At 40.5% G+C, this 14,662-nt stretch overlaps 1 protein-coding gene across 2 annotated transcripts in view; it reads right to left on the bottom strand.

The window, feature by feature from the left end:
• Nucleotides 1-14,662, bottom strand: part of IARS1 (isoleucyl-tRNA synthetase 1) — a 96,469-nt gene that overhangs the window by 71,355 nt on the left and 10,452 nt on the right. For both annotated transcript variants that reach the window (XM_051793224.1, XM_051793222.1), the window contains exons 6-9: nt 14,254-14,336; nt 5,969-6,086; nt 3,134-3,281; nt 1,324-1,411 (exon numbers count right to left, since the gene is read on the bottom strand). In XM_051793224.1, the coding sequence (XP_051649184.1) occupies nt 1,324-1,411; nt 3,134-3,281; nt 5,969-6,086; nt 14,254-14,336 (437 nt within the window). The remainder of the gene's footprint in view (nt 1-1,323; nt 1,412-3,133; nt 3,282-5,968; nt 6,087-14,253; nt 14,337-14,662) is intronic.

The following is a 14,662-nucleotide window of genomic DNA, read 5'->3' as shown; positions in this document are numbered from 1 at the left end:
TGTTTGTTTGTTTGTTTGTTTGTTTTGGGGTTTGTTTTGGCTTGGTTTTTTGTTTAAGTCTAAAGGAAATGCATTAAAAAGCATTTAAGAAAAAAGACTGGGTTTGGTAGAAGGCTCAGTCTTTAAACACCCTAAAGAGGCTTCAAAAGCCTGGAAAAGAATACAATCCCTCTATTTCATGATGGAATTGCAGTATTGATGGACCTAAAAACCAGGCAGACTAACAACCACCTTCAATTCTAGGTGATTAAAAAGTGAAGTGCTAAAAAACACACAATATGAACTTGTCAAGAATAAGCCACAACAAACCAAATTTTCTTAGGCAGACTAACCACCCTAGACAGTAGGCAAGCAGGTAAGATTTAAATCTGAATGTTAGTAAGAGTTTTGACATTTTGACATCTCATTCTGACACACACAAACACCTGAACTGGTGAATACATCACCACCTCAAAAGAAAAAGTTGTTAATTCAGTATCAGACCAAAAGAAAACTTCCAGTGGTATCCTGGCAGGATTATCATAACACTGACATTATTCAATGGTTTTATTGATGACTCAGAAGGGAGAAAAAAAACAAACTATGGAGATGGGAAGTTCAGCCAATCCTGAAGAATGAGAGCACTGAAAATCATCTTTATAAACTGAGTACAGCTTAAATTGTTACAGAGTAAGTGAGAGATCAAGAGCATTCAGTTGGGGTGAGAGAAATCAATGCAGAATTATAAAATAATAATTATTCAACTATCACAATATAAGCCATCAGAGTAGGAAACATCTCAAACATTCCAGCTCTTAATTTCCCTAATTCAATGACCACATGTAATTGTTTAGCTGAAGGAAGACATAACCTCCTTTTTTAAATGTAAAGCTTTCAATTGCTTCTTAAAAAAAAAAGATAAAGGTAAAAGTAGCTAATGCCAGTGAAGAAATGGTGTTATTCTCAAAATTTTCTGGTCTACAATTCTTTCTTTTTGTGGTTTTGTGTTGTGGGGGGTTTTGTTGGGGTTTGTTTGTTTGCCTACTGCATAGGACTGAATAAAGAGAGCAAATAAATACATGTTGTATTTTACCTCTTTAACAGGGTGATGTTTTACACAAAAGGTTTAAGAGAAGCCAATATAGGTATTTTGTCAAAGAGAGCTAAGGAAACTTTTATCCTATTTGTAGTTTTACACACAAAACTATTTGTGCCAGTAAATTTCAATCTCTTATAGATTTTTGCAAGAAACACACATGCAAGAAAATCCATCTTCTTGAAATGTTTAACTTTTGATCTAGGAAAACACTGCAAGTTAGCAAGTGTAATAGTTTATGGACTTGCCTGTCAAGTATCTCATATTCACTGTCAGATTTGTACAGTGCTATCAGCCTGGATTCCATCAGAACATAAATCTTCCCTGTGGCATTATCTAGAATGTAAAACAAAACAGAGTTACACAGATCTTGATTTAATCCCCTCATTTGCACCAGTATGAAACCTTTCAATATATGCAAGATGGTGTCAGTGTAGCTATAAAACTGCCCACAATAATCCTGCTGATCAACCATGACTTTCCAGATACTCCTTCCCCATTCAGTGACTTTGAGGAGCACTTTCCAAAAGTCAGGTTTAAACAGAAGCCACAGGATGAAAGCCAGTCCACTGATTTTCAGTGTGTTTTGCTGTTCCAGAGACAGAAATACCCCATCTTGTCTACTATCATTGAGCCAAACAAAAGAGCAATTGAAAAGTTCCAATATTTGTAACTGAAACAGAGGGAAACAACTGCAAGATGGACAATTACTACATAAAATCAATATTATTAAGTGGACATTGGGTGTAACAATTGCATTCCATGCTGCCTTTCTGAGATCTGCTCTTCCAGTTAATTACAGGATTGGATTTCTTTACAGAGGAAGTAAATGACAAAAAAAAAAAATTAACTTTTGTGAAAGAAACTCATTTTCTTCTCAAAAAAAAACCCTGATTTTTTAACTTCAGTGACAAATTTTATTCAGACTGCTGCCCTGTCAACTTAATCAGGGTCACTGTCCCACAGCAGTGGCCACAGACATCTAAACCCAAGAACTCAGCATCTCAGGCAGGTGCTGCTGCTATTTCTGAAACTACTCAGCAATTCTTTGTAAGATGACCAAAGTTACGTTAAAACCTTTGAAAACTGACATATATTTAGTTCTCTTAGAAGAAAGAAAATCCAAACACATGGAGTTCACTGTAAAGGCCTGCACAACTTCATGTTTAATATCACCTTAGGCACACACTAGATATACATGGTTATGTTGGAACTGGAAATTCCTACCTAGTATTTTATTTAAATTAAAAAAAAAGGGAGGTGTGTTTGTAGATGATGGCATCATTAAAGACAAGTGCATTTCAAGGATAAAATCCATTCCTTTTCAAAGTGAAAAGGAAGACACATCATAATATACTCCACTGCCAACTGGAAAAAAATGGAACTGCAAATGCTGGAAAACTCCTTGAAGTAGTAACAAGAAAAGCAACAGCCTATATTGTTTAGGCACCTTAAATGGTCCTTGCACACAATTCCTGAAGTGCTGGTGCTCTCCTGAAGGAGATCCCCTCCCTGTCCAACCTGTTCAGCCAGGCACAACCAACTGGGCCACGAGTGAACCAAGGCACTCACTCAAATGTACTCGTATATTGGAAAGCACAGAAAACACCTTGCCTTGCATTTGTGCTAAAAACTGACATTCCAGTCAGGCTGAGACCAGGATGTGCCATCTTGGGTCTGCTATGGGTAAAGAGTACAGAGATGTTCAGTTACTGCAACTCAGCTGCCACAGAGCAGCAAGTTGTTTGTGAGTCTGAGCCCCAAGAAAGGAAGAGAGAAAAAAAGCTTTGGACATCCAGTCACACTTCCCTGTCTCTCTTATTCTTTATTCCACCTATCAATATTTTTTAGGGAACAGTCCTCACAATGCCTGTAAAATAACAAGGGCACAGCAGTCAGAAATCAGCCACATATGAAATAAATCTCATCCTTCAAACTAACACTGATTCAGCCCCAAAGTGCTACCAATTTAGCATAAACCAGTCCACAATACAAAACATATTGGCAGGCACTGAAGGAAGAAGTGTTTATTCTATGTCACCTTGAGCTAACACTTGCCTCTCACTTTTACATACTGCAGTTCTGGATTAACACAAAGGGCCAAATTGCTGGGCAAGGTCCAGGGAGTAGTGGTCCAAGCAACCAGAGAAACACTGGCATCTTCTTCCAGTGGGAAGCTCACAGTCACTGAAGGGTCTTGAACATCCTGAAAAACAAGATAAAGCCAAAGGGTAAAAAAGAGAGGGAGGCAAAAAAGGCTGACTGCCTGTATTAGTGAGAAAATGCAAATCTAAGACATATTAACTACTACAGCCATCCACCCACACCCACCTGCAACTGGCCTCATTCAGCACTGTAGTGGGAGAGGGTGAAGTGGCAGCATCAGAAAGCCAGAAGAGAGCAGCAGTCAGAGCTCCTCTGTTACACCAGTGCAGACTGTCAGTCCAACAAGGCTACAGGGTTAAAAACTCAAGACTAGCAGCAAGATTTTGGGAATTCACTGCCAAAACACCCAAGAGAATTGAGTGCCAGTTCCCTCAGGTACCTCTTATAATCCCTTTTAAAAAGTTTAGAATCAAATCTCAAGTGTCAAGAAAATCAGCAGTTTCTTGGATACTGCTACACAAAGCCTTTCCCACATTTTCCTCTACAGTCAGTGATTAGGAAGAACAGACATCACAAAAAATGATTCATTGTTGTTAACAAGGGGGGAAAAAAGTCTGAGGTGCTTAAAAACAAGAGTATATCAATATTTAGGAGTAAAAGAAATCTCAGGGAAGGAGACCTTTGTCAGCTACTCTATAAAACTTCACCTTCAAATGAGTCAAAACAATGCCCTGAAAACAGGTTTTTCTTTCAGCCAAGTACAACCCTATTCAGTCACTTCACATTTCACCTATTATGAAAAGCTGATTGTAAGAGCGAGCCTCATCCTGCAAATGTGAAATTTTCACTGTTCATTTTAAATGCCAAACAGAAAGAGGGTGCCATGCACACAGGCCCTACCCACACCAAGAGGCCCTGTCGCCTCAGCACGTCTCGTGCGAGGAGCTCTGGTTTCCATCCAGCATCATGGAACAGTTAATGGCATCATGGGACAGGCAGCTATTTATGGCTGAGCTAAGGGCTGCTCCAGAGGGAATTTTCTGTGAACATCTGGTGCAGTCAACAGTAAAACATAAATATTACATAACCCATGGACTGTGCTCAATACCAGGCAAAGATCGAGCTCTCAGCACAGCCCCGACTGCTCAGCAGCACTGAGGGCCACTCACTCCATTTTCTGAACACAGAGTTGATCAGGGAGATGAAAACAATGGGCAAAGCATAAAAAAATAGCATCCAGGCTGCCAGGTAATGGCACTGTATAGTGTTTTATCTGTTACAAATCTATCTAAGACACCACTTCTTCAGTCAAACGTAACCCAAGCTGCTGACACGCTTTACTCGAATGTACATTAGACACCTCACTCTGTTTCTAAACATGTTTCTTGTGTCCTATTGCTGCTGACCCATGTCCAAATTCCCAGAGGATCAATAAGCAGAAGCTAAAGGCTGATTTCCACAGTGACAAAGCCAACAGATGCCTTACACCCCAAAAAGACTGTGCTCAGCAAGAACAAATCCTGCCAGCTCACGGCCCTCAGCATTTCAGCCCCCAAACGCCACTTCTAGCAGACAAGAAGGATAATTTTTGCATGAAGTGGCAGAGCAGCACCCCCACCACACACCCTACTGGTTCTAGAGTAAGAAACAGCATCTAAATATTTCATTAAGACTCAAGAAAAGAGAAGAGCTTTGGCTCTATGGAAAAGGGGCACACACATTAAAAAAAATTAAATAGTCTTTGTTCTAACCACAGCTCATTAATCTGAGCCCATATGAAATGTCAGTTAATAGGGACAAGCAAAATAACTACTTCATTTATCAGACAGTCACAAATACCAAGATATTTTTGCAAATCTCACTTTCATAAATCACAAACCCTATATTCTTCAGTACAAATACCCCTCAGCAATACTGAAAGCTCCATTATCTGTGGGCTGCATTGTACTACAACTCTATTTAAACATTTGTTTTAAAAACACTATTTTTGGCCAGCACACTGGCCTTGTTTTTAGGCAAGATGTAAAAGAAACCAGATGTACAATCTGTGCTAGTTCTCTGCTGCAACAATAGAAGTGAAAGATTTATGACAGAAGGATACAGAGGCCTGGGTCAGGACTGGAAGGGATGCAAAACCTTTCTCCACAAACTAACATGAAATTTGGACAACTGAGACACAAGTTGTGCCTTCACATATGTGAACATGAGTAACTTCAAACAAGAAGCTGCACTTACTTTATCTAGTCATTCACTTTTAAAGGAACATTTTATAAATCCCAGGAAATCATGCATTACCTTAGGTGAAACATTGCCTGGAATTTCCTAGTCTAAATTAATAGAGAGCCATTATCCTACTGCTACACAGTCTTTGACTTCACTTATTAATCCCCTCACAGAAGATCTCAACTCCCTCCTCTTCTCAGATCTGCACAGACAGGGACAGCTGCAGCTCTCCTCTAAAAATTTAGCATAAAACCCAACACAGTGTAATACTCACCCTGAGAGCCCAGTGAGGGAGTAATTTCCCAGAATAAAACAAAGTGTGTACTTTAAACATCTGTAAGTTGTAACGGAGAACAGGCAAAAAGGCTCAGATCAAGTGATCCAAACAAATCCAGCAAAACATGATAAAAACTAACCCATTTGCCTGGATTTTTACTACCACTTTGGAGTGTGATGACATCCTTAGGTACTACCAAGCAATCAGTATTAAAGCTTTTCAAATCCAAACTGAACACAATAGAGAAATATGATTCCAACACATAACACACACATTTACTGACTCACCTTGTAATTCTGATGGGACTCAAAGTTGGACAGGGGGGTGTTGCAGGCAGTTGAGAAAGGCATGACCTTAACCCCTCTATACACCAGTCCTTTGTCATACAGCTGCTTGAAAACCCACCTGGAGGGACACAAAGGACAAGGAAGAGCACTTGGTGTTTCCCATTTAATAAATAAACTGAAAAAAGGAGTGGCTGCTCTAGCTGCAGTTTCCTTATAAATGACAGCTTCTTTAAACAATCAATCATCAACTCAAGACAGTATTTGCAACTCAAAAGGAAAGAGATAATTGCAACTGTATTTTCTGGCACATTTTTAGCTTTAGCTGATTCTAGAAGTTTGGTATTCCATGCACTGGCTGCACAGCACACAGTATTTAGATGAAACACAAATCCACATTGCTGACTAATCTTTCTCAGATTCCTTCAGCACAAAGATCACCTGAAATCTAAACTATTAACAAGGCTAAAATCAGTTATAATTTAAGAATAGATGTGTAGTGACATGGCTGCTCACTTATCACATGATCTTAAGCAGCTACTACAGCAACCAGTGCTACAGAAGAGAGGCAGACACAGGTCAAAGACACCTGCAACCCACCCTGAGTAAATCCTGACAACCAGAAGAGCATTTTTCACAAGGGGGCACAGATAACCATGAAAAACAATGAACTCAGTTTTATGGTCCCACAATTTAATGTTCTCCTCTGGACTCAGTTCCTCTCCAAGATCACAGTCTCACATTAAGCTTTAACTCTGTTTAAGAAATCTTCAATACAGCCTGTGGCTTATTTGGATCCTTATGTTTCCTTGAAATAATCGAGGCAGCACTTAATATTACAATATGACAAATTGAGGCAATGCTCAAGATGGACAGGAGCTGGAAGAGAAACAAACTTCACACAGCAACTCCTCAAATGTCCACGTGGCAGACAAAACTTTAATACTGCAGGGTTTACTAAAGCATCACCAACATTTATCAGCTTATCAGGTCTCACTGACTTGCACACTTAGTGGTACAGCCTGCAGGCTCTAAGGCAGGAGAGGGCAAGTCTTAAATAATCACACCAAACCCAACTCACAAACCAGAACTTCTGCAGAGTCTTGTCATTTAGAACTCCATCCAAATCCTTAAAACTCTGCTGACTTTAAAAGCTCCTTTATTCCAACTATGTTTTCAAACCACTCTGATCCCTTTTCTGGGTCCCTTTGCAGATAAAAAGCTCATTGCTAAGCAACCAACCCCATCCTGGCAAGCAGCACTTTTTTCTGCAGGCTGTCATTTTGTGCTTGAGAATCTGGACCTGTATTTCAGTCAGTGTCTTGCCTCCTATGTTTGAAATTATAACCTTCAACAAAAAACACAAGTAGACTATTGCACTGATTTTATCTGTAGCCTAAAATAAGAATATCAAAAGACATGCCCTGGCTTGCTGACATGGAAGTCATACACTGCCTTAATCAGAATAATTATTACTCTGCAGATTAGGCAGCTGAAGAAAATACAGACTGTTCTATGGAAAAGATGTGCAATCCACTCAGATTCATCCACAGCCTCCAGTAAAAGCCCAAAATTCCCCTTGAGCGATCACTAACATCAGAAAAATTGCATAATCTGAAGGAAAAGGCCTCAGAGACCCTCTGCCACAGAAGAGCCAAACCCAGAGGTCTCCCAGGGCTGTGCACTCCAAAGGTGCCTGACCTTACACACACAACTCCAAAGTCACCTTGTCCAAGTAAGAAACATCACCCACAGGCAAGTTATGGCTGCCTGACCCCCACCCAACTCTGGAACACAGCAGTGAGGGCATCTATTTTATAACTGAGATTTTAAGTGTATCACCTTGACCTTTCATAAATATAAATCATACAGATCATCTCAACACAGTTTCATCAGCTTTGAGCATATATATTTGAGCTGGCTAACTGCAGAAGTCTTTGTGGGAGTTAAAGAAATAAGTTAAAATGTATGCTTACCACCTCAGAGCATAATTAATGCACACTGTGACAAGTGACAGCATTCCTACTGAAGGTGTTCTACTTGCCTTTCAAAAACAGTGACTAAAATACCTATAGAAAAAAAGCTCCACTATACTTTCTATAGAGCACTGCCTACTAACAGCATCGAAGAAAACTACTCAGAGCAACACTGAATACTTAATTCAGCTGTAAATATAACTAATCTCAGGGAGGTGTTCAGGAAAGGTGAGCACTTCATGGAGCTGCCAAGCTCCCAATCCAGGCCAGCATCTCCCTCCTGTGGCAATCCCATCCCATTGCAAACCCAGGGCTCCAGCTGTGCACTGCAGAGCAGGGATGGGCTTCCAAACCTCTCCAGAGCTCCTCACAGGTCACAACTAACACTCATTTGTAGTCTCTTATAACCTCTCCCCTCAGAAAGCCATTCCAATGGAATAAAAGAATTATGATTGAGGCCAAACTGCTGCTCGACGCCATGGTCTTCATTAGCATTACAAAAAAAGCTGTTCTGTTATCTCAAAAAACATCTAATTGCTTTCCTTAACAAAAGAACTTCTGAGAAGCTCTTGGTGTGTGACCATCAGACCTGCACAGGAGATGATTCCCAAAGGGCTCCCTGCAGCACTGCCCACCTAAAACAGCACCTGCTAGAGAGGAACCTGATTCTAATAATAAGAGTCACATTTTGCTTCAAAATTCAACATGATATTTTAGATAATAACCTATCAAAACATGTTTTAACCCTTATGTTTGCAAAATGTTGGCACTTTGCAAGAAAGGGGCACCAGGTTTGCAATTCAAAATTGAAACTGCAGTGCTTTCTAAAAAAACAGTAACTTAAGGAAACCACAGAGCTCCTTTCTAGTGAGAGAGAAAATGTTTACTCACAAAAGTGAGAAATCAAACCCTACTCCTCTAATTCTGCTGAATTTCTCAAATGTAAATAAATTTAATTGCATCCTCTTGGCTGTGGGAGCAGCACTGACACACTTCTTTACTGAAAAATGCACTTTGGGGAAAGGTGAACTCAAGATGCACATTTCAGCCTCTTGATAGAGAATCTGGTGCCCAAAGATGCAAGGAACGTTTAACTTCCAAAAGGAATGACACAAATTGGAAACAGTTTGTTGTTACTGAAGTGCCAGGAGGGGATGATGCAACTGGTTCCAAGACTGAGTTCCTCTCTCCACAGGAATAACATCCAAGAAACTTGAACCCTGCTACAATATTTGTTCATCCAAGTCACACACACACCAGGCAAACACCACATGGACATAATAAAACTCCTACAGAGGGAGATTCTGCTTCCAAAAGATACTGAATCAGTCAGTGCAACACTCAAAACAGCCCTGGCAACCCACACAAAATCCAATATCTCTCTGTTTCCTCCAGCAGATGCCAAAGCAAGCTGCACTTCTCAAACACTTGTGTTCACATCAAAGAGAAAGATGTGATCTTAGAGCCTCACAAGTGATTAATGCCATTCCTCTGGGGGATCAGGTGACTCCAAGGGATCAGCTGGCTCTGTTTGCAGTGATCAGTATCTAAGGGTTTTCTAAAGGCTTGAGAACTCTCAGCTTTTCAGAAAATTGAAGTACTCCTTACTAACACCGACCAATTATTTTCAAAAACATAAAGTGCTTTTCTCCCTTTTTTTCCTTTTTAAAGAAAAACACCCAGGAGCTGTAAACTCAGTTACTGACAAAGACTGAAAGTAAGGTGGGCAGAGCATGATGACAGCTGGATGTAGAGGTGTGTGATTTCAACATATCCTACAGAAAAATGAACAAAATTATTGCTGTGCCACCTCACATCAGTTCAATAGCAAGATAAAAGGACAATTTTACAGCCTCTCTAGACTTCCCAAATAAAGCCATCCACAAGCACCTCCCTATGGAAGAAGCCCTGTCACCTACACAGTTCAGCAAGCTGGCTCCATCCCAACAGCACCAAAAGCAGCAGAGTTTTGGAGGAAGAAGGTTTTTCTGGGACTAGTGAAAAATACTTTAAAGACAAGATGAAATCAAAAAGGAAGCAACCATCAAAAACAGATGCTTGGGGAAAAAAAAAAAAAAACAACAAACCACAAACCAAAAAAGTACTCAAAAAACACTGGACATGAGATCATCCTGCTCCAGGTCTAAACTCCAAGCTGTAATCTTTGGATCAGTGAGCTGAAAGATTATGAATCAAGCCAAAAGTGCAAAATACCTGCATAGAGAAAATTTGAATATATAAAACTGTTGCTAGACTTATCCCAAAGATCATCCACAGGAGTTCAGTGTATTCCTCCTTCAAAAGAGAGGTAAGGAGATAAAACAACAGGGACTGGGACAGTGAGAAGACAACAAGGGGACTACAGCACTCAATGCACCAAGAAAATACAAGAAAGGGGAAAAAAATGCAGGTAGCTAGTAGAAAAATGGACAAAACAGATTTTTTATGACCAGTATCTCTCTAGAGAATGAATTATAGACTCTAGGGAATAGAGTCATGGAATACACAAAATGCCTTGGTGATTTCTATTAGGACCCAGAGAGCTTTTGTTCTGCAATCATTCTGGTTCAGTGCTGAATAAACTCCACATGCAGGAAAAACAACTGTTTTACTGCTTACGTAGAAAAGAAAAAAATCTTTGACCTTTACACCAGCCCAGTCCTCTCAGTGGGGTGTCCCCATTCATCCTCTCACTGAGAAGGGCTAAGGCACTGAATTTACTGACAGAGCTTATCTGGAGAACACGGAGCATGAACAAAACCAAAGCTACACAAAGGGAGTCAGGCAACCCAAGGCAAATGTTCCTGTTTCAGGAGCTACCTACAACCTCTTCAGGTGCCTTAGAAGTGGCACCATGAGCCTGTTGCTACAAAAAAAAAAAAAATAAAAAATCAAGGACAGCACTACGAGTCCAAAGGGTGAGGAAGTGCCCTCTTATTAACCTCCCTAAAAGGGAAACTAAAGCTGGAACAATGAAATGAGTTCAGTGGAGGGAACAAACAAAAAGCCCCATCACCAAAGGATGCTCCACACTGGCTGTGTTTCCACAGTAAAAGCACAGAGTTTTCAGTGCACAGCCATGATACAAAGTTCTTACCACACAAAAGGACTCAAGTGTATCTTCTTCAGGTACAGAAGTACTTAAGAAGTGTTTCTACTGAGCTTTCACACCATGCAAGTCATAGAATCACTGAATGGTTTATGTTGGAAAAGATCCTTAAGATCAGAGTCCACCCTTAACTGCCCAGGTCACCACTAACACATGTCCCCAAGTGCCACATCAACACATCTGAAATCCCTCCAGGGAGGGTGGCTCAGCCACTTCTCTTGGAGCTTCTTCCAGTGCTCAACAACCCCTACAGTGATAGAATATTACAAAAAAAAATAAAAATAAATTATCTAAACCTCCCCTGGTGCAACTTGAGGCCATTTCCTCTTGTCCTATTGCTTGTTCCCTGGGAGAAGAGACTGCCTTAGCCCCAGTGACACCTCACTGCTCCCTGAATCATCATCCTCATTGTTCAGCTGCACTGCAGAGTCTCACACCTACTGCAAAAGGCACTTGGGGAGGGTGAGGCAGCCAAAGAACAGGCACATCTGCTGTTCCAGGCAGGAACTTGTCATTGTTCCATATCCCTTTACTCAATGTGTTCAGTAAGATGGAGAGAGGAGAGGGAATCCTCCCCATCATGTGCCCTGTTGGGCCTGGCTCAGGGAAGGCAGGGTGTGATTCCAGAGGTCCAGCTCTCCCCTCCCACTCCCTGGTACCTCCTCCCAGGGCTCTGTCACTCAGTGGAGCTGACAACTGTCTTTAAAACAGAATCAAGCTCAGCCCGCAATTGCTAATTCGGGCACTAGATGGTGACAGGAATCTGCTCGACCAACCCTTCAGCTGTGCAGGGGAGCAAAGTCAAAGCCCTGGGCATCACCCCCAGGCTCACTCTCAGCTCTCACAGCACAGCCATCCCCTCATCTCCTCAGCATTCCACGGGCTGTTCCCCAGCACCCTGGGAAAACTGCTCCCGAGGGGCAAACTCGCAGCAGGCTGAGAACTGTGGAACAAGCCAGCAGTGAAGACAATAATTTACAGAAGACAATAATTTATTAGTTGTTCTTCTTCCCAAAGCCCGTGTGTTTCTTTCTGACCAACTGCAGATCAGATCAGTAAGAAGTTTAAGCTCACACTAAACTGCTCAAATTCACTGTATGTGTCTCATGAGCTGTACAAAACAAATAATTAAGAATATATTGTATGTTTGTTCCAGCCCAGCTCAAGAACATCATTCTCACTGCAGTGTTTCAGTAAAGGACACATTTTCATTGAGATCTGAGCAGGATGAAGGGTCAGAGACACAAATTCTACAGAATTAGAACTTAAAAGTTCTTTTTAACTTATTGAGTATGCGAACAGTTGACTACATCTTTACATGAGAAACCACTGCAGCATCACCTGCTAATGACACCAACCTTTAATGCTGAAATATTCTGCCAATTTTATGGATGGATGTTTTGTTGTAAGTCAAAATTTAGCAGGCTGAAAATTCAGTCTACTCAGCCATCATATGACATAGCACCAAAATTCTTCCAAACCCATTATAAAAGATGAAAAAGAATCAATTAAAAGAGAAGCATGCTAGAAGCTCAAAGGAACACTCCTAATGGATATACAAAGTAACTTCAGTAACACATTCTCAGTCTGATGATTGTCTAGGAAACCATCTGATTTATTTTCTTCTATTTTTCAGGAATTGTGCATTACCCTGCCAAAAGCACTGCTGCAGTTACATTTACAGGGCTTTCTTTAAGCATTATCCCCCTTACTCCTGCAACAGGCATCCCACATTTCTTTCCCATTCCCCTCCTCCATCCACTGTGCAAACATCAGTGGTTTCACCTCCTCTTCTGCTCAAGACCAAACTGGCAGTGGCATCACATGTCCCTCCACGTCTTAGAGACTTTCCAAAAACCCAAATCTTTACAAAAAAAAGACTCTCAAAAATTTATTTCATTACATGATTACGTGGAAACTTAACAGCAACAGGGAGAAAAAAAACCCTACAAAATTAAGAGGTTGTCTGCCTACATACTTCCTGAAATCTCATACCTTTGAGGCTTCAGATGCAAAGTTTATACCCTAAAGTCTGTATCAAAGCAATCATTAGAAGAGGTAGCCTCTGTAACACAAGTGAAAGACTAGAAATTGTCTTTCAAAAGTGGAAAAGAAAAAAAAAAGAAAAAGAAAAAGAAAAGGCTTGGGCTGGTGAGAGAGGCCCTGCAGCTTGCAGAAGTCAGGTTTGTTTCTTTAAGGTGCTTGTTAAACAGGATTTGAGGTACCACCAAGTATTTATATAACTTACAAAATAAGGGTTTCTTGTCAGTTTTTGCTTTGTAATTATGCAGGGTTTCTTCAGCTAAGTTAGTCAAACATCTGCTGCCTTCCACCATCCTTTCAATGTTCACTGAAAATTCCCTGGCACTTCTGCCCTTTCCAATGGCTTCAGGGACATCCAGAAGGTCTGTCAATCCTTCATCTAACTACATGTAACTAACTACACAATTAAAGGTTATTAGTCAAACTAATACTAAAGAATACGCATAGAAATACTTTAATATGCATATAATTTGATTTTCAATAGCTTTTTGTCAGCACATACTCTGCAATTCACCTTGTAGTTCCATCACCCAAAGGACTCAAACTTGTCATTTCTTCACTATGTTGGGCCAACCTGATTCTCCTCAACCTGTAATATTGTCCTTGTCTTTTGAAATTCCAACAGGCACCCTGAATACATTGCCAAAATACCCAAACTTTACTGAGCTCTGCACCAGGAGTCCAAGAGACAGTTGCCAAACTGTGCTGCCAAGGAAAAGGTAACAGCAGATTCACAGCCTCTGCACTCAGGCTTGAAGATGAGGTTTGGAGCTAAACTGAGCCTGGACAGTTTGCCCATTTGCAGCTGACAGTGTGAAGAACATCAAGAATGTAGAGATATAATGTAATTTCCTAAACCAAGTAAGGAACATTATTAATAGATCTTCAGAATTGCTTTGAAGTCGACAGGGAGCAGGAAGATTTCAGGGCTCACTGAAATCAGTATTGGTGTACTTTAATTTGAAAAACCCTGCTATCCTGAAGAAGAAAAAAGTAGGCCAGTAAATTCCCTCACTTTGACATCAGTATATTTCAGATTGCCTGATGTTTATCTGCATTTGGCACACTTCAGAACAGTTCTAATGATAAATGGACCAACACATGTTTGCAATAATTGAAGTCTTCTTAACATTTCAAAGCAGACAATGCATGTAACTTACCACACAGACTCCATGAACTCGGGATACAGAGTTTTATAATCATTTTCAAAATCAATCCAGCGTCCTAATCTGGTAACACTGAACTGTCAAGACACAAACACAGAGATTGAAAGGCACCTCAACATCCAAGATCATGGCACATTACCAACATTTATTCTGTAAAACAGATGGATTTTCAAGTGCAGTGTTTGTCCCATATTAACCAAACACATCTAAGAAATATTTCAGCCTGATAATAGTTCCAAACAGTGTATTTAAACAAGCAAAAATAAGGAACAAATGAAACCATAATTGTTTAGAACCAAGGTCACACAACAGGCAAATGTGTTCAACACAGCAGAAATGGTAGATCATGAGGATCATTCATCAGACAGAAATGGTGGATCACTCAAGGTTCAGCCAAGGTTCA

The sequence above is a fragment of the Manacus candei genome, unplaced genomic scaffold (assembly GCF_025592945.1).
Source record: "Manacus candei isolate 608988 ecotype Guabito, Panama unplaced genomic scaffold, ASM2559294v1 h1tg000036l, whole genome shotgun sequence".
Taxonomy (NCBI): Eukaryota; Metazoa; Chordata; class Aves; order Passeriformes; family Pipridae; genus Manacus; species Manacus candei.
The sequence above is the reverse complement of the archived record's forward strand: the minus strand, read 5'-3'. Positions and strand labels throughout refer to the sequence as shown.